A 19987-nucleotide genomic window follows, 5' to 3' on the forward strand; every position below is an offset into this window, starting at 1 on the left:
TGTGGTCCAATTTAACGTCGATCACACATGGTGATTACTCTTGGAGCACAGATAATGTACCAACTGCAGTGCCACGTAAGGGCCCTTCCACACTGCTGTATACATACGCTTTTATTTAAAAAAGCTCAGTGCACTGCTCTTGACTCTTCCAGCCTCCTCCCCCTGCAGAAAGAAACTCCGTATATCGGCTAGGCATGAAAACCCAGCCAATATACGGTACGGTCGTCTAAATGCACCCTCAGGGCTTATTTAGACGACCGCTTATGGGCTCGGTTTTCACGCCGAGCCGATATACGGTGTCCTTGTCTGCAGGGGGGGGGGGAGGATGGAAGAGCCAGGAGCAGGAACTGAACTCCCGCCCCTTCCCCGCCCCTCGCCACTTTTTGCAATGGGAGGGGCGAGGCAGGGGCGAAGCTAAGTAATGCGCTTAGCTCCGTCCCGTCCCACCCCCTCCTATTGCAAATAGTGGCGAGGGGCAGGGAGGGGCTGGAGGCTCAGTTCCTGCTCCTGGCTCTTCCATCCTCCCCCCCCCCCCCCCCGCAGACAAGGACACTGTATATCGGCTCGGTGTGAAAACCGAGCCGATATACTGTCGTCTAAATAAGCCCTCAATGAAACAAAAGTGAAAGGGCCTGTGTGCACAGCCCCTAATACATAAGATTAGGCATGGTAGATAATGTAGTAGCTTCAGTTCTATGTAACACATAACATGTGGTATGGTAGATAATGTAGTAGCTGCAGTCCTATGTAACACATACAATATGGTACAGTAGATAATGTAGCAGCTGCAGTCCTATGTAACACATAACATATGGCAGATAATGTGGCCCCCATTCAGGACTGGTTGGAGAGGGGAGGTATATTCCTCCTATGTGGAGAAGCAGGAAGAGTCTCACCTGCTGAGGATTAATTCATTCAGAGGGCGGATATATAAGGGGAAGCCAGGGGGGCAGTTATCAGCCTGGAGATACAGAAAGCCTGTCTGTGGGAGAGCAAGAAGTGAGTAAGGAGCTGTTGCATATGGTCTCTATTTCCTGTATGAGGAGGCTAGTACTGTAGTTGAAAAATTATAGTTGGGCCTTTTATGCAACAAAAGTATTGGAATGCTCTGTTAGGTGACTGTTGCTTATTTTTGGCATGTTGCATATTGATTGAAATGCCTTGTAGTGATCTATAAAAGGAGATAAACTTTAACTTTTAACCCTTTTCAATCCACTGTCTGACATTTAAAGACATTCTCATTGAAGTCTGCACAGCTCTGATGTTGTAAGATGTCCGGCAGGGTATTCTTACTGTTTATTACTGGCCACTGTGTTGTTGGGGTCTCTCCAGCATGTCCCACAGTACTGGCTCTAGCCAGCAGATGGTGCCATTGTATAATGGCAGAAAGAGAGCCCCATAGGAAACCATGCATCCAAAATTGGATTGCAAAGGGTTAAAACTTCCTGAGAGTGAAATGCTGGGCAATGGAGCCCTTTTTATTGTGTGTATGTGTGTCCCCCAAACAATGTAACTATTTTGCTTATCATGCATGTTGAAAGCTGTAAAACTATTTAGGCCTCGTGTCCATGGGGGAAAATCAGGCCCACTGTGGATTCTCCATGCAGAATCCTGCAGCGGGTCCCTCCTTGCCGTGGACATGAGACCTGAAAATAAGAATTACTTGCCTGTCCAGACGCTGCGGCTCTGCCATCTGTCGAGGCTGAATCTTCTTTCTTCGGCCCGGCGGATGTGCTCAGCACACTGGCAGCGTGCATGCGCTGTGCATGATTTTTTTTTTTTTTAACTCCTGCTCTCCCATGCTGGAGAGCAAGAATTCAGCTGCAGATCCAGACGGCTTCAATAGAATCCTGCGGGAGCTGTTTGCGTGGGAGACCTGCACTAAAATGGAGTATGCTGCGAGTGTTCTCTTGCACACGCAATCCGCGCCTCAGGGGAAAATGACATCCGCAGGAATTTAATTACCTGCAGGTGTACAATGCATCATGTGTGCAGGTGACATGAGGCCTTAAGTAAATCTACAATAGCTATTTCTCTGTTTGCTTTCCCCCCCCCCCCCCAAAAAAAAAATAGAGAAAATAAATAAAAATTTATATCAAAGTACCAATAAACTACAACTATACTTGTGGGAAAAAAAGAGCCCACACAGATCTTTGATTTTTAGCAAAATCAAATTGTTGTGGGTCCTATGATGCAGCAATGCATATTCAATTGTTTTTATTTAAACTTTTATTGTGCTAAGGTAGTAAAATAAAAAAAACAATGAATTCTGGTATTGCTGATCAAGTTGGTAAAAACATGACTGTTTTAGCTGGATTTAAAAACAAAACCTACACACTATGGTGTAACTTCTAGTGGGAGGGGAGGTTCCTTCCCCCATTTCCAAATATAAAGTTAGACAACACTTATGTACCCCAGAGTGCTGCCAACACAAAATACAACCTCTCCCACCTTCCAAAAGCAAGCACTTGTACGGCTATATCAACAAGTTGTTGCTCCTGCAATCTAATAATGAAAATAGCTTGGTCCCTAAAGCAAGTCAGTAAATGTTAACCCCTTAGTGACTGTATAACATCTGTTGCATCACTTTTTAATCATACACCTAAGGCCTCCTGCACACAGCATGCTGTTTTTTTTTGTTTTTTTTTCTTTCTCCCCCCTCCACTTGTGGGATAGAAATCACAATCTATTTCTGCTCATGGGCAGAAAATGCATTTTTCCATAGCATGCTAGGGGCTTGACTTGCTATGCAAACCGGAAGTGGAATCCTGCTCTGGGTTTCGCAATGGAAATCCACCTGTGTGCAGGAGGCCTAACCTCCTGAAAAGATATAAAAGGATAAGTAAAGCAGAGCTTGGTATCAATAAGTGATTTGGGAATGGGTGTCCTTTAAAATAATGTTTTGATCAAATTAGTTTTTGAAGGGACTAAGGGTTTCAAAGCAGATTTCACCGTCATTTGAAAGTATAAAACCCAAACTTGACACTGTGTAGACTTAAAAATCACATGCAGATCAACTTTGGCTTTATTTACAGTAAGTTTTTGGCCGTCTGCAGATAGCCGGGTTGGATCCCTCTGTGAGAACTCTCGCAGCCGGATGCGGTCCCGTGCCCCTGCAGAGGCCTGCAGCTTACTCGCTCCTGACGTCTCCTCTCTGCACTGTGTGCCGGCAGCCGACGCATGCTGGAGCCGGCTGCCGGCACTACTGACACTTCTGTGCAGGCCTATGCGAGACCCACACAGTAAAAGAACATGTCGTGATTTGTTTTCTGCATGTGTTTTCACGTGGACAAACCCCAGCTCTGTGCATAGGACTGCATTTTGCAATGCAATACTATGCAGGCGGGCACGGGTGGAAATTCTGTGGTAAATCCTGCTGCACGATTTCTGCCCATGTGCAGGGGGCCTTTCTTGAAACCTCATCTCCATTGCTTGTTCTCTAATATGTTTAAAAAAAAAAAAAAAAGTATATTTTCAGGGAAGAAAATCCAGTATTTAAGTAACATGTTAACCATAATACAAATTTAAGGCATGTTAACTTGCAAATCTATGGTCTTCTATGCAACTTTTTTTTTTTTTTTTTTTTCAGCAATGGCCTCTTGTGTGGAAGCTCAGGTTGCAGTTGGCAATACTTCAGTACCTGCAGGTTCACCAGATATGCCTTGTGAGGGAACTCCAGCTCCTGAGACTCTGCCAGCAGATACTGGAGCTTCATCCACTGAGAAGGAGGTTGTATCAGAGGGCACTAATGCTCCTACAGAGGACACTACATCTGCATCTTCAGGAAATGAGGCTCTATCAGAGGCCACTGAAACCACAAATGTAGATAATGAGGCTCCACCTGTGTCTATAAAGCCTCCATCTACAGAAAACTATGTCCTTCCCAAGGGGACTGAGGCTCCAGCTACACAGAATGTAACACAAACCACGGAGAATGAAGCTCCAAAGCCGATAAATGAGGCTCCATCAGAGCCCCAAAAAGTCACATCCGCAGAGAATGCTGCCCCGTCAGTGGGCTGCGATGTTCCATTTGCAGAGAATGCTGCCCTGTCAGTGGGCTGCGATGCTCCATCTGCAGAGAATGCTGCCCCGTCAGTGGGCGGTGATGCTCCATCTGCAGAGAATGCTGCCCCGTCAGTGGGCGGTGATGCTCCATCTGCAGAGAATGCTGCCCCGTCAGTGGGCGGTGATGCTCCATCTGCAGAGAATGCTGCCCCGTCAGTGGGCGGTGATGCTCCATCTGCAGAGAATGTTGCCCCGTCAGCGGGTGGTGATGCTCCATCTGCAGAGAATGCTGACCCGTCAGCGGGTGGTGATGCTCCATCTGCAGAGAATGCTGACCCGTCAGCGGGTGGTGATGCTCCATCCGCAGAGAATGCTGACCCGTCAGTGGGTGGTGATGCTCCATCCACAGAGAATGCTGACCCGTCAGTGGGTGGTGATGCTCCATCCACAGAGAATGCTGACCCGTCAGCGGGTGGTGATGCTCCATCCACAGAGAATGCTGACCCGTCAGCGGGTGGTGATGCTCCATCTGCAGAGAATCTGATTCCTTCAGCAGAAACTAAGGCTCCATCAAACGTAAATGAAATGCAAGAAGCTGGTAAGCCTGAGATAAGGGGTTGTGACCAGAGGTTCCTAAACTCCACCGCCCCCCCCCCCCCTATAGAACCCCAGCAAGTCAAAATCAACCCCTGGGGGTCCACATAGACCACTCTGGTAACCTCTGCTCCAGACATGCTTTTTATATAAACTGACAAATTAATAAGTGGTTAAGTAAAATATGGCATTGTATCCAGCTAAGGTGGAATGATACTGAGTGCACTAGTGAATTGTAATCATAGGAGGAGTGCCTTTGTAATGTGTCCCCCCCCCCCCCTTTTTTTTTTTTTTTTTAAATACAAGTCCTCCAAGACACCAAATGGGGTGGTGTCATGTGCTGACTCTGAAGGTAGACGTCCTAAATTTTCCAAGACACTGTCACTCATGGGAAGTTCAGACTAATGACACTTCTTGTTGTAGGACCTGTCAGTGATGTTCCATCCAGTGAAAGAACACAGAAGCTGAAGGAGAAACAGAAGTGTTCTATAGAATAACAGCAGGTAACAGGGTTCTAATATCTTGTTTGCTGTGCATGGACACCTTTATGTCCATGTGTTCTCTCTACCGGCTACTCATCCCATGTTTGTTGTGGGATAGCAAAATATTTTGACAAACTTTTTGAATGCCATCAATATTAGGAGTTTAATGTTTGATACTTATCAAACTCTTATAAAGCATGCATCAGACTTGTACAGCAGAAAAACAACCACCCAGTGCCAGGCTTTGACTAGGCATAAGTGTAACAGTTTTCCTTGGACGGGTTCTGGAACGCAGTCTACTGATTTTTGGGTCAAAATTTGCATTACCATTTTCAGACTCCTATGATGGTCAAAACAATCTTCACTTACTCACCCCACCCATGGGTGCATTGGCAGTTTATACTACCAATGCACTATCCCTGAGCTGCCCTGGCCAATGAAAGTACAGTGTGAATTATGTAGTGAAACTGCTGTAGCCATCTTGGATGGTAAAAATGGGGCCTACAATTGGTGGCTGAGGGGCAACTGCAAGTAAGAGAATGGCACTCCTTTTGAGACAAGCTTCTGTTTTGAGACAACAGGGGTCTAACACCCTTGGGCCTTAGTACCAATTTTTTTTTCTCTATACTATGCCTACCAAAAAACATAACTGTCTTTTTTTATTTATTTTTTGAGGCCTTGTTATTGCGGGACGATTTGTATTGTTTAATGAGGTGTCTTTGATACTCTTATGTATTAACTTTTTTGGGGAATAGAAAAATCTAGCAACTGTCAGTTTTGGATTTTAATTTCATGGCCTCCATGATGCAGTATAAATAACATGGCTTTTTATTCTATGGGCTGATGCACCACAGTACAATTCTTTAACTGTTTGTGGGCAGGAGTTGGTATCCTGACCATAGAGACTGCATTTCAACAGATAAATGCCAAATAGCAGAAAACTACAGACTATATCGACCTGTTTTAATGACCTTGATAACAGAATCAACATTGTATAACATGTTCTGTAATGTTCCAGGTTCTTCTCCAGATGACTATCAAAGCTGGAACGGAGTTGCTGAAGTCTTCTGTGGATTCTCCAGTGTTTGGTTTCCCATAATAAAAGAATTGCTCCAAATGAGCCAATATTTAATATTTGCTTATATAGCTCGTGTCAGACAAGGGCTGATCTGTTACATCAGAGTGCAGTCTTGCATGTCCCTTTCTGGATGATGTGAGGATGTCCCTGACAAGCTGCTCTCCAGAAGAATGGTCTTGTTCCATGGAGTCTCATCAGCAGTTTGGGCTTCTCTACTGTGATTCTTCAGGACTCTCATTCTCTGTGCGGTAGAAGAGCCACCTTTCTTTCTGCTGCTTTTTAAGGTTTTGAAATAAAACTAATGGATCTCTACATTTCATTGAAGTCCATTATTTGGTTGTCTGACTGCAGGAGTCTTATTGCATTACATTGCTGGTGAAGACTTCATATTGCTCACAATGTATTGTACCAGTAAATGTGGTTTCTGCAGGATTTTCAGTGTGTGCCTTTTTTATACCATAGGGTTGACTAGCTTCATACTTTAAAAAAAAAAAGTGCACTTGCTATTTGTTCAGGCTTGAGCTGGATCCATTCTGAATCCAGAATGGATATACGGTGTCCTTGTCTGCAAGGGGGGGGGGGGTGAGGATGGGAAGAGCCAGGAGCAGGAACTAATCTCCTGCCCCTATTTGCAATTGGAGAGGTAGGGGTGGAGCTAAGCACTGGTATATAGCTCCACCCCATCTCACCCCCTCCTACTGCAAGGGGCGAAGAGGGGGCAGAGCTCAGTTCCTGCTCCTGGCTCTTCCATCCTCCAACCCCTGCAGACAAGAACACCGTATATCGTCCGGGCGTGAAAACCCAGACTATATACGGTCGTCTAAATAAGCCCTAAGACAGTGGGGTTGAGTTTGGGCTTTGTCACAGGGCTCTATCTCCCACCCTGAGGGTAGCATGGGGACCCATCCAAGGAATAAAGGCTGGGCTATTCAAAGGGTAACCCAAAGTGTGGTTCTCCTTAAGTCCTTGTTACATGTGATGCCACCATTCCATCCTATGTTGTGAATCCAGTGGGTGTAAATAAAAAGGCCATACACCGTTAATGTTTCAAGGCTGAACCGAGAACTGTCGGTAAAGCCCATTTACTTGAAAAATAACTTGAAACAGTCCAACAAATTTGCCTGCACCAGTGTCCTGAAGGTGAATCTAACTAGTGGTGTGACAGTGAGGGATGACAGATGAATCAACAGGCAAAGTTACCTGTAGGGTTCTGTTCCCAGTCACACTCGCTAGGGCACTCAGCGCTGCAAGGTGGGTTCTTGCATACTTGCAGTTCTTCACGCTCTTGGCATAGAGACCTGGGTAGATTGGGCCCAGGACACAAGTCATTTGCTTTGCCTCTTCCATCTTACCACAGAGTTGGGGTGCCTGTGGGAAGGCAGACTTGCCTCTTCCAAACTTCACTCCAAGGAGAGACTGAAAGACAGACCCTCTCATGCACCTTGTCTTATGTTTGCATAGTCAGATGACACACAACAAGATACATTTTTCAGCCGTAACCCATTCGGTGTTACAGCTATGCAATACACATCAAACTCAGTCACATGGAAGACACTGACAATACATAGGCACAAGACATGCTTAGATCATTCACAAACTTCTGGAAAGGTCAATTAAGCTCTGTATACTACATATGAAACTACCTTTACGCTCTTCACAAAGGGAGACAAGCATAAAGCATTTTACACCACAATCTATCACAAGTAAGGATTTGTGCAACCAATTTGTGACTCTTAGGCTTTGTGTTTGGCATTGCCACTTATGAGAGGGGCTTGTTATGAGGTGTTTTCACAATATTCTCATCTTAAATGGCTCCCAAGCCAGTGCTGCTTTGGGCCAAGAATCTGCTATATTTTAATGGTCACTGTAGCCAATCAAAGGTTTAACTTTCATTACAACCAGTGGTGATGTGAACAGTCAATGTTATGTGACCTTGTAGGAGATCTTGGGACTGATGAGGACATATAAGAGATGAACCTAGTGTGTAGAAGTCTCTGTAATGCAAATACCTAGCTAAGCAACTACAGTAATACTTCCTGGGCATCAACAAAATTGAAGTGCCCCTCTCGGCAGTGGCAGGCGCACCCTGAGTATGCACAGGTATTTAGCAGTAAAAAGTGTGACTGGTGAGGGCAAAGGCATGAAGGGTTGAATAGTAGCAGAGGACTCCCTGGATGATTGGACACTACTAACCTGTGCTCACATCACACAGTAGGATGTGACCACACTATATAGCAGGCACACACTGTGAGACTGTGGCAAGTGGTGGGCTGGGCTAATTCTTTAGCCACTACAGGCATGGGAGAGGGGGTGACAGTATGTGCTCTGTGGGAATTGCTACACTGCTGGTGTAGTGGCCCAGAGTTGGTGCCACCATAGCACTTTAAAAGCTATGTTGGGGTGTCAATTCTATTAACTTGTGTAATTGTCTTTGTGGTGGTTTCTCCATCTAACCTAAGTGTAACCTAGCACAATCCACTCTATGTTCTGTCAGTCATCGCTTGCTCTGGACCTTTCTCTAGCTCAGGATTGGTTAGGTGGATTGATATAAAAAGTCAACTCTTGGGTGTAGAGAAGAGGGGAGAGTCAATCCCTGGAGGAATCAAGTGAAGCCTGAGCTCATGTCAGGTTCAGCTTAACCAAGGCTGGATAGTAATAAGCTGTGCCTGGGGAAAGTGAGCTGTGAAGCCAGTTGCAGGAGTATAGTTTTCCACCCTACCAGAGGGTATGAGTCAGGGCAGGCCCCCACTTAACCAGAATGAAATCGGGACTTGTAACCGTGAGTAATTCACAATCCTATTTATTCAGAAGTCGGTGTGCCTACCAACACGTCCCCCTGTTGGTTCCTCCATCTTCTCCACAAATAGTCACCCGTTGCAATGACCATATAACTTAGCCTGGCCATCTCATCCACCCAAAGTGAGAGAAAGAAGGAAATGCAAAAACTGTTACTTGTCCATGCCAAGAACTGTTGAAGATGTCTATTGCCTACTGGAAATGCCAAGTGAATGCTAGTTTCAGTTTCTTTGAAACAGAGTAAAAACTGTGTGCCTCTGGTTTTACAAATGCTCTGCGGTCTGGACTGGTGACACTTTGAACTATTATCCATCGCTCATGTCCGTCGTCATGTAATCCGCTAACTGCGTGGCCATCGCTCTATGCAGGGTAGCCACCACCGTGACTAGGCCTGAGTTAGAAAACCCAATCAAACTACTTCTGCCCACTTCAGCTCGCTGCACTGGCATCCTACAGATGGTGGACTGGGGCTCAAGAAAGAAGGGGGACAAAATTGTCTCATGGTCCGTCTGCTCCTCGACTGCTGGTGGGTCCTCTGGTGAAGAGCCAGTAGCAAGGTCACTGAGGCTGGATAGAAACTGGCTTAGTCAACCCTCCCGTTCATTCTGCATATGCTTCCACAGTGTTCAGCTGATAAGTTCATCAGCTATATCTGTACTTGACGGCATGGGAGCTAACAGAACTCATCCATTAACCCTACCAAAGGGAGACGCATTGGAAGGGAAGAGGTTAACGCAACCTCTCCCTAAACATGACAAGGATGATAGGAGAGGAGCAAAGCTCCTATACCCCTTACAGGGACCACCCCTTTTTTTTTTACCAAGACATTCCTTGAAATAGCTACCCCATCCCCTCGTCTCTCTCAAGTTCTTTCAAGACAGGTGCCAGCAAAACAAAGCAGAAGGGATGTAATGTGTCTAGATCTATTTAAATATATTCTAAGGCAATTACAAATATCAAGGGTGTGTAGAGATGAGTACCTTGGGACATTAGATTCTTCATTGGAAGAAGCCTCAAATATTGCCCTTGACTCATAAATATGGGTGCACCAGAAGGGTATGATGGCTATCACAAGTCCTGTGATTTTCATTTATGTGGAAGGTATCATGGAAACTAGAGGGAAAATGTAAGCCTGCCTGAAACTATATGGAAGGGGCAGAGCATCCACCACCGGGAGACTATCCTCCTGCTACAAGCAGCAGAATGTCTCCACCTTTGTGTTGAATCGTGACACCTTGAAATCTATCTTTGGCATTCCCCATCGGAGAGGGATCAGATGAAAAATCTGGATTTAGTGGCCACTCATCTGCCATAGTATAACCTCGGCCTAACTGATCTGCCACAATATTGAGACTGCCACAAATGTGCACTGCAATTAGATGATAGATTTTTCTCTGCCCAACACAAAATTCTCTCTGCTTCTTCCTGAAGGGGTAAAGTAGGGTGTCCCTATATCTGTCTAAATAATTTACCACTGCTATGTTGTCTATCTTTATCTTCCCTTCCTTCCTGATCTATGGCAGAAAATGTAGTAGTGCAAGGTGGACTGCTCTCAGTTCTTTCAGATTTGAAGTGTATTGCTGCTCCACCATTATCAATATACCCCTGAATACCAATCGCTTCTACATTTGCTTCCCCAACATGATTGGGATGCATCCATGAACAACAGGATCCAGTGAGACTGTCCCCTGGACTTGTCATCCACCACACAGCTGCACCATCGGAGGTAGTGATATGTTTGCCAAAAAAAAAGTTCACTTTCTGTTTAGAGCCCTCAGGTTGTTCCAAAAGGACAAGATTTCTCTCTGTAATTGTTTCATATGGAATAAGGCACATGGGACTGCTTCCACTGCTGTCACCATCAACCCCAAAGTCTTCATTAGAATCCTGATAAACATCTGTCTTGGAATCGATGGGAATCTGGTAGCTGCCTCTATCCAGGATTTTCAGAAAATGTTTCATAAATATTGAGTCTATTATAAAATCTTGGAACCTCTTTCTGGTTGTTGCAACTACCCCTGAAACTCTTCACAGTGCCGTGCATGCGCTCTCCCACAGGCTTGGATTTGGTAATTGAAGGACCAATAGTTAGAGGATAGACTAAGCCTCTGTCTAGACCCAGGGCTTGAAACGGTTAACTATATGATAATCTGTTTGTCAACCACCCTCTTTTCCATTGGCTTCCAGCTGGTCTAACTCTCATTGGCCAGTCTGCCTGATGAGAACTACTCGAGGATTGACTGAGAGACAGTGGGGTAATAGTGAGAGGGAGTCTGTGATTAGAGGAGAAAGAGCAAAGGGAAAATCCTGCACAGGAAGGCAGTTAGTCAATTAAACAGTCAGTCAGAGTCTAGAAGAGCAGTAGGAGTAAACACATTAGTTAGAAACAGTTATTAGCAAGTAACTATGAATAAGTACAGGGAGAAGGAAAGGTGAAGCGAGGAACAAGAAAAGATTAGAATAAGAAAAGCTAGAGAGAAAGATAAAGAAAGAAGCTTATCAAAAGAATGAAAATAAGATCTAAAGGAAAGCTGGAAAACAGGACAGCTAGAGCCAGAGCCATTCCCCGAGTCCGAGAGAAGGTGCCTGATATGCTGCAATTATAAAGAGCAGTATCTCATGAGATAGACATGACGCATTGTTCCTAGGGCGGTATCTCCAGTCACCAAATTCTGGATTCCTATAGATAGGAATCGGACCTGTATTGGACATTGTCCTATTTTGAATCTATAAATAAAAGTGAGATAAGCCCATTCAGATTGTTTCACCCCTACATGTCCAACAACTGTCGCACAAGAGATCGCTCACCTGACCGCTGTTCCCCCGACTCCCCCATACAGATGAAGGTTCAGTTCTGGCAGATAGCTGCTGTATCTACTGTGTTGGGCGCCAGCGCTGTATTCAGACAACCGGATGTGAGCTGTACCTGAGACTCTCCAGCGCAACTTCCATCAGCCAGCACATAGACACATGTCCGAGTGCTGTTCAATACCCACGGGCAGCGCGCATTACATGTATGATTCTCTTTGTGATATTGACGACAATTGGACATGCTGTGATATTTTTCACACGGATTGATGGTACATGTAACAACTTGCACACGTGAACAGCCTCATAGACTATAATGGATCCGTGTGCTCTATGTTAAATACACCCGTCTGAATGGGCGGCCTTAGACGTTCACATTATCAGAACAGTTTGTAAAAAGTGAATCAGATCCCTCCTGTCATACTACACCAATTCCCAGGATTGCATTTTAAAGCAAATCACCAATTACAAATGTAGCAGAACTGAATTTGTTATTCAACTGCTTCCTTTTTACACAGTGAATAATGCACAGAGCTCAGGTAATATAGATTACTCCTGCAGCCCCATGTAACACCACAGATGACACACGGTGATAACTCTCTGAGCATAGGTTATGTCGTAACTGCAGTCCCATGTAAGAGCCAGTCCACATTATCGTATGGTTATCTGTGAAACACACTTAAACCTTGTGTTTAACTAACCTATGTACTAGATTGGTTTAAACATAGTCAAACAATGCATATGTTTGAATACATTTAGCAAGGCATATGTTTCCGTGTTTTTTTATGTTTTGTGGGTTTGAGAACCATGGCCTGCTAGCCCTCTCTGTCCCACAAGGTACGCGTTGCCTGGTCACATGATTGCTGCTATCCAAGGGATAACGGCAATCACGTAAATATAAAAAAAGTTAAAATTTCACCTCCCGTCATGGATCTGATCCATAATGGGAGGTGAAATTACTTGCCTAAGGCCTCCGTCGATGTCCCCCGAAGAGATTTTTATCCGCTGACCTTTCCCCAAGTTCGGCACATGAGTCATTGGCAAAATGGCTACTAAAGGTAGCCGAGAGCCTGAGCAGTGACCAATGGCCACAGTGAGTGGTCTCAGGTAACATGTTCGCTGTTATCCAATGGATATTAGCAATCGCGTAAAAGTTAAAAACAGATGAGCTTCAATGCTCCTTTTGGTTTGGGCCCCGTTGTGCTGCCAGAAATAATATTGGGGCCACAATTAGTGTGTTTCTGAACACAGGACAAACAGGGCTATCCCTTTTGGGGTGAAAGTCTTCATTCATATGTGTGCTGTACAAAAAAAAAAAACAGTTTTTAAAATGACATAATTGCCAAAAAAAATGAAAATCAGAATTTTTTCTTCTGCTTTCCTTAGATTAATTTATAAACTGTGGGGTCAAAATACGCAGTACACCCCTAAATCAATGCATTAGGGGCCTAGTTTTCATAAAGGGGGCATTTGTGGAGGTTCTCTATTGTTTTGGCCGCTCTAGGGCTCTCCAAGTGGGCAATGGGGCCTAAAACATCTTCAAGAAAAATGTCTGTTCTGAAAACCACCCGCTGCTCTTTTCAGTTTGAGCCCCATTGCGCATACATATATAAGATTAGGGCTGCAATGGGTATGTCTCTGAACATGGGACAAACAGGGGGATCCATTTTGGGGTGAAAGTCTTTATTCATATGTGTGCTGTACAAAAAAAAATGTGTTTTTGTTTTTTTAAATGACATGATTGCCAAAAAAATGAAAATCGTATTTTTTTTCTTCTGCTTTGCTTAGATTCATTCAAAAACTGTGCTGTCAAAATAAGCAGTACACCCTTAGATGAATAAGTTAAGAGGTCTAATTTTCAAAATGGGGTCACTTGTGGGGGTTCTGCATCCTTTTGGACGCTCAAGGGCTCTGCAAGTGGACTATGGGGCCTAAATCACCTTCAAGCAAAATGTCTGTTTGAAACCTACAGGCTGCTCCTTTTGGTTTGGGCCCTGTAGTGCATACGGATGTAAGATTAGTATCCACAACAGGTATATTTCTGAACACAGGACAAACAGGGGTATCCATTTTAGGGTGTAAATCCTCATTTTCATGTGCACTATAGAAAAAAATATGTCTTTAAAATGACAAATTTAATTTAATAATTCTCTTCTAAATTTAATATTTTCTCTTCTAAATTATATAAATTCCTGAAAAAAACTATGGGGTCAAAATGCTTTTTAAAATGGAGTCATTTGTGGGGTATCTATCATTCTGACACCTATGAGCCTTTGCAATCTTGGCTTGGTGAGGGAAAACAAGGGCTTATTCAGACGATTGATATACAGCGACCCTCTCTGCAGGGGGAGGAGGCTGGAAGAGGCGGGAGCAGTGCTCTGAGCTCCCGCCCCCTCTCTGCCTTCTCTCCACCCTCTCTCCGCACCTCTGCACTATTTGCAATGAAAAAAGGTGGGGCGAGGCTAAGTTATGGGACTTAGCTCCACCCCTGTCCAGCCTCCTCCCATTGCAAATAGTGCTGAAGAGTGGAGAGGAGGCAGAGAAGGGGCAGAAGCTCAGTGCACTGCTCCTGGCACTTCCAGCCTCCTCTCCCTGCAGAGAGGGACGCCGTATATCGGCCAGCGTGAAAACCCAGCCGATATACGGTCGTCTGAATAAGCCCTTAAAATGTTGATATGTAATGCTAAATTTCTCCTAAATGGTCAAAAAAAAAAGTTTTTCAAATGTGCGCCAGAATAAAATAAACAGATGCCTCCTCTCCACCCCCTCTCTGCCCCTCTGCACTATTTGCAAGGAGAGGAGGCGGTACGGGGCAGGGGCTAAATTCTGGGAATTAGCTCCGCCCCCGTCCCGCCTCTCATCATTGAAAATAGTGCAGGGGGGTGGAGAGGAGGCAGAGAGGGGGCGGGAGCTCAGAGCACTGCTCCCGACTCTTCCAGCCTCCTCCCCCTGCAGAGAGAGACGCCGTATATCGGCTGGGCGTGAAAACCCAGCCGATATACGGTCGTCTGAATGCACCCTAAATGAAGTACAATATGTGATGAAAAAACAATCTCAAAATCACTTGGATATGCAAAACCTTAAAGGGGTTGTCCCGCGAAAGCAAGTGGGTCTATACACTTCTGTATGGCCATATTAATGCACTTTGTAATGTACATTGTGCATTAATTATGAGCCATACAGAAGTTATAAGAAATTTTTCACTTACCTGCTCCGTTGCTAGCGTCCTCGTTTCCATGGAGCCGTCTAATTTTCAGCGTCTAAGCTCCAAATTAGAAGCGCTTGCGCAGTCCGGGTCTTCTGCTTTTCTCAGTGGGGCCGCTCGTGCCGGAGATCAGCTCCGTGTAGCTCCGCCCCGTCACGTGCCGATTCCAGCCAATCAGGAGGCTGGAATCGGCAATGGACCGCACAGAAGCCCTGCGGTCCACCGAGGGAGAAGATCCCGGCGGCCATCTTCAACCGGTAAGTAAGAAGTCACCGGAGCACGGGGATTCAGGTAAGCGCTGTGCGTTTTTTTTTTTAAGTCCCTGCATCGGGTTTGTCTCGCGCCGAACGGGGGGGCTGTTGAAAAAAAAAAAAACCCGTTTCGGCGCGGGACAACCCCTTTAACAGAATTATTCTATGTTAAAGATTTTCAAAACTGGCTCCGTCACTAAAGCGCAAACAGGCTTCGTCACTAAGGGGGTAAGGTAAAAATGTTTACAAGGAGAAACATATGTTTTTTGCATCCAAACTTATACCACGCATACCATTTAAAAATATATGCTTTAAAAGTGCATTTTTAAATGTTTTTTTCATGTAATTCATGTCCATTCATGAAACATAAGTGACTGTGCCCTGTGTGTACAGGTCCGAATACATAAGCTTTGGTATGGTAGATAATGTTTTAGCTGCAGTCCAATGTAACACAATATATGATATGGTAGATAATGTGCCCCCATGCAGGACTGGTTGTGGAGGGGAGGTATATTCCTCCTATGTGGAGGAGCAGGAAGAGTCTCACCTGCTGGGGATTAATTTATTCAGAGGGCGGATATATAAGGGGAAGCCAGGAGGGCAGTTATCAGCCTGGAGACACAGAAAGTCTGTCTGTGGGAGAGGAAGAAGTGAGTAAAGTGTTGTAGAGGATGCTGTTGTACATGAGGTGCATAAGGTCTCTCTTCACCATATAAGGAGATTAGTAATATAGATGAAGCATTATGGTTATTAGAGGTAACATTGGGGGCCAGCAGGTACTAGTTGTTCCTCTGCTGCTGAAGGGGTGTAAGTTGGCAGGGAGAAGCTCTCCTTTGTGCTGTTTGTATTTACAGCTTGCTTAACTCTTTCCCATGTAATCCAGTCTAGGTATTCCTGGACAAGTCACATTTTTAAATCTTAAATGTCCCTTCATGCAGCAATAGTGTTGGAGTGCCTTCTAGATATCTGGGTTATGGAGGTTTTATTTATTTTTTTGCCATGTTGCATTTTGAAGTGTTTTGCAATGGTTTAAAAGGGAATATGGGGGAAGTACTAAATGTAAGGCTTCCTGATTGTTGGGCTGTTCTCACAGGGTTCTTCATATGTGTATTGCTTGCATGAAAGCTTCCAGCATGCTGGTCCTTGAGTGAGGGTTTTTTTTTTGTTTTTTTTTGCTTGTTTCTGCTGAAATCTCATCTGTTTGCTTGTATTGTAAAAAAATTTTGTTTTTTTCCACAGCAAACTTGACAGAAGAAAATTCAGCAATGCCTTCTCGTGTGGAAGCTCAGGTTGCAGTTGGTAATATGTCAGCACCTGCCGGTTCACCAGATATGGCTAGTGAGGGAACTCCAGCTCCTGAGACTCTGCCAGAAAATACTGGAGCTTCATCCACTGAGAAGGAGGTTGTATCAGAGGACACTAATGCTCCTACAGAGGACACTAAATCTTCATCTGCAGGAAATGAGGCTCCATCAGAGGCCACTGAAGATGTAAATGTAGACAATGAAACCCCACCTATGGATAAGAAGCTTCCATCTGCAGAGAATGATGTCCTTCCCAAGGACACTGAGACTCCAGCTACACAGAATACTGCACAAACCATAGACACTGAAGCTTCAACCACAGAGAACGAGACTCCATCAGAGCTCCGGAAGGTCACCTCCACAGAGGGTGATGCCTCGTCAGTGGGCGGTGATGCTCCATCCACAGAGGGTGATGCCTCGTCAGTGGGCGGTGATGCTCCATCCACAGAGGGTGATGCCTCGTCAGTGGGCGGTGATGCTCCATCCACAGAGGGTGATGCCTCGTCAGTGGGCGGTGATGCTCCATCCACAGAGGGTGATGCCTCGTCAGTGGGCGGTGATGCTCCATCCACAGAGGGTGATGCCTCGTCAGTGGGCGGTGATGCTCCATCCACAGAGGGTGATGCCTCGTCAGTGGGCGGTGATGCTCCATCCACAGAGGGTGATGCCTCGTCAGTGGGCGGTGATGCTCCATCCACAGAGGGTGATGCCCCGTCAGTGGGCGGTGACGCTCCATCCACAGAGGGTGATGCCCCGTCAGTGGGCGGTGACGCTCCATCCACAGAGGGTGATGCCCCGTCAGTGGGCGGTGACGCTCCATCCACAGAGGGTGATGCCCCGTCAGTGGGCGGTGACGCTCCATCCACAGAGGGTGATGCCCCGTCAGTGGGCGGTGACGCTCCATCCACAGAGGGTGATGCCCCGTCAGTGGGCGGTGACGCTCCATCCACAGAGGGTGATGCCCCGTCAGTGGGCGGTGATGCTCCATCCACAGAGGGTGATGCCCCGTCAGTGGGCGGTGATGCTCCATCCACAGAGGGTGATGCCCCGTCAGTGGGCGGTGATGCTCCATCCACAGAGGGTGATGCCCCGTCAGTGGGCGGTGATGCTCCATCCACAGAGGGTGATGCCCCGTCAGAGCCCCAAAAGATCACATCCACAGAGGGTGATGCGCCATCCACAGAGAATCCAACTCCGTCAGCAGAAACTAAGGTTCCATCAGTAGTAAATGAAGTGCAAGAAGCTGGTAAGTTTGTTGACTCACATAAAGGGCATATTCTAGAGCCACAACCCCTCGTCTCACACTAACTGGTTATGTGAAAGATGACCTTGTATCTGGCTGTGATGTAATAGTCATGCTGGGGGCGCTAATGAAATCTTATCATGCAATGAGCCTCCTATAATATGGTGGTTTCTTTCTTGATTTATACCCAGATGTGAATGTGGAGACCTCCAAGGAGCCGAATGAGGTGGTGCCATGTGTTGAAACTGAAGGTAAATGTTCCTACACTCTATAGCCACTTATGGGAGGTTCAGACTAATGACACTTCTTGTTGTAGGATCTGTCAGTGAGGCTCCATCCAGTAAAAGAACACAGGAAGGGATGGGTAATCAATAAGGTAACAACTGAACTGTATTTACAGGATGGGTTTGGTGTAGTTAAATGTACTAACAGCAGTAGGTAGGATCTAAATAACTTGTTTCCTGTGCATAGACATCCTTATGTCATATGTTTGCTATACTGGTTACTCATCCCAGGTTGTTGGGTGACGTGGATCAGCTAAATCTTCCTGCAGTTCTCAATCTGTTCAGGTTCTGTTTTTAGACATCCATGATGGCCAACACAACCTTCAGACTCGCTAGTCCCCCAGTGTATTTATAGTGTTGAAGATCAGGTATAGTGCATGGGTAGCCTGAGTGGCTCTGGCCTTATGAACAGCACTGGGTAATTAAGAGTTCAGTGAAGTATATTGTTGGACAACTGCAGCCGCCTTGGCTGTTGAAAGCTGGGCTTAAGACTAGCAGATCAGAGGGGCGATCTAACTACAGGCAATAGACACCTGTTGTTCCAAGAGAGAAGTTTGTCTCAAAAGTAGCACATTAGTGATTATCTCTTTTGGACCTCGGCACCAAGAATTTCATTTTTTACAATGCCTTCAAAAAGCTATAACTTCTATGAGTCTTTGTTGTGGGACAACCTGAATTGTTTAATGCATTCTTGGGACACCTATAGTGTGTATCTAGTTACTATCGCTGTCTTAGATTTTGCTTTTATGGCATTCACATTGTAGTACAGACTTTTTTTTTTTAATTTCTAGGGCAATGTAATAAGTGAGACCAAAATATTAATCTGTCTTGTAGACAGGACTCTCAGGCTTTCTCTATGGGTTCTGACTACACTTCAGACTACATAAAAATACACAATCACAAAGTACAGACTAATCCAGGAGTTCAGTGTCTCCCCCTCTGTTGCCCACAGGTTGGCATGGGAAATCTGAAGGATCTGCTTTAATGACTTTGATAACTGAATCAGCATTGTATAACTTATTCTCTAATGTTCCAGGTTCTTCTCCGGGTGACTCTATGAAAGCTGGAAGTGAGCTAGTGAAATCTTCTGTGGATCCTCCAGTGTCTGGCTTCTGATAAGAAAGGAGTCCCTTTCTGGATGATGTCAGGATGTCCCTGACAAGCTGTCCTCCTGAATAAATGGTCTTGTTCCATGGAGTCTCCTAAGCAGTTTGGGCTTCTATACTGTTCTTCAGGACTCTCATTTTCTCTGTGCAGTAGAAGAGCCACCTTTTCTACTGGAAGGTTTTCAAATAAAACTCAGGAATCTCTGACTTTCTGTGTCAAGTTGAAGTCTATTATTTGGTGGTCTGGCTGCAGCAGTCTTATTACATTACATCGCTGGTTAAGCCGAAAGCTTCATATTTATCACACTGTATTGTACCAGTAAATGTGGCTTGCATATCTCACACAAGCTCACACTACAAAGGCCGGCTGTACTGTAATATCCACTATCTAAACAAATCTAATGCTGTTGGATCTCTTCAGATCACTAACATGTTGCGTTCCCATAGACAAATCCTGCATGTGATAGAGTGAGAACAGCAGACACTCCTATAATTTTTTGAATCCAAATGAGGTCAATTGAGATCCTGAAAGGAGGGCTGTAAACTAAAAATGTCTTATTGTTCCTCTGATTCTGACCACTATCCTGAGATGATGTCTACAGCTGCTGGTTACAATAATATGAAAGTAGGCGTCTTTGAGATTGAGAGGGATCAAAAAGTCTCATCTTTGCAGAACAACGTCAACTGACTGTATTTCCATCCAGAAACATTTCTTCTGGAACCTGTATTTGATGATCTTAAACTTTCATCTATTTTTATATTTAGTACCCAAGGGTCCTTTATCTCCTCTTGCCAGACCCAGAAGAAAAATAAAAGATGGGCCCCCTACAC

The 19987-nt window shown here is 45.1% G+C and overlaps 1 protein-coding gene across 1 annotated transcript; it reads left to right on the forward strand.

Annotated features, from left to right (window-relative positions):
• The first annotated feature begins 3591 nt into the window (after positions 1-3591).
• Positions 3592-19166, forward strand: LOC136628767 (polysialoglycoprotein-like). The gene is made up of 4 exons (XM_066604866.1): positions 3592-4603; positions 16459-17226; positions 17958-18017; positions 19087-19166. Exons 1-4 carry the CDS (start codon positions 3592-3594, stop codon positions 19164-19166), a joined length of 1920 nt encoding a protein of 639 aa, XP_066460963.1.
• The last annotated feature ends 821 nt before the right edge of the window (positions 19167-19987 follow it).

The sequence above is a fragment of the Eleutherodactylus coqui genome, chromosome 5 (assembly GCF_035609145.1).
Source record: "Eleutherodactylus coqui strain aEleCoq1 chromosome 5, aEleCoq1.hap1, whole genome shotgun sequence".
Lineage (NCBI taxonomy): Eukaryota > Metazoa > Chordata > Amphibia > Anura > Eleutherodactylidae > Eleutherodactylus > Eleutherodactylus coqui.

Excerpts from the sequence above, each read along its gene's own strand:
- LOC136628767 (XM_066604866.1), top strand. The coding sequence starts at position 3,592 with ATGGCCTCTTGTGTGGAAGCTCAGGTTGCAGTTGGCAATACTTCAGTA. Across the intron at positions 4,604-16,458 it reads AAATGAAATGCAAGAAGCTG|CAAACTTGACAGAAGAAAAT; the intron begins GTAAGCCTGAGA and ends TTTTTTCCACAG. Across the intron at positions 17,227-17,957 it reads TGATGCTCCATCCACAGAGG|ATGTGAATGTGGAGACCTCC; the intron begins GTGATGCCCCGT and ends ATTTATACCCAG.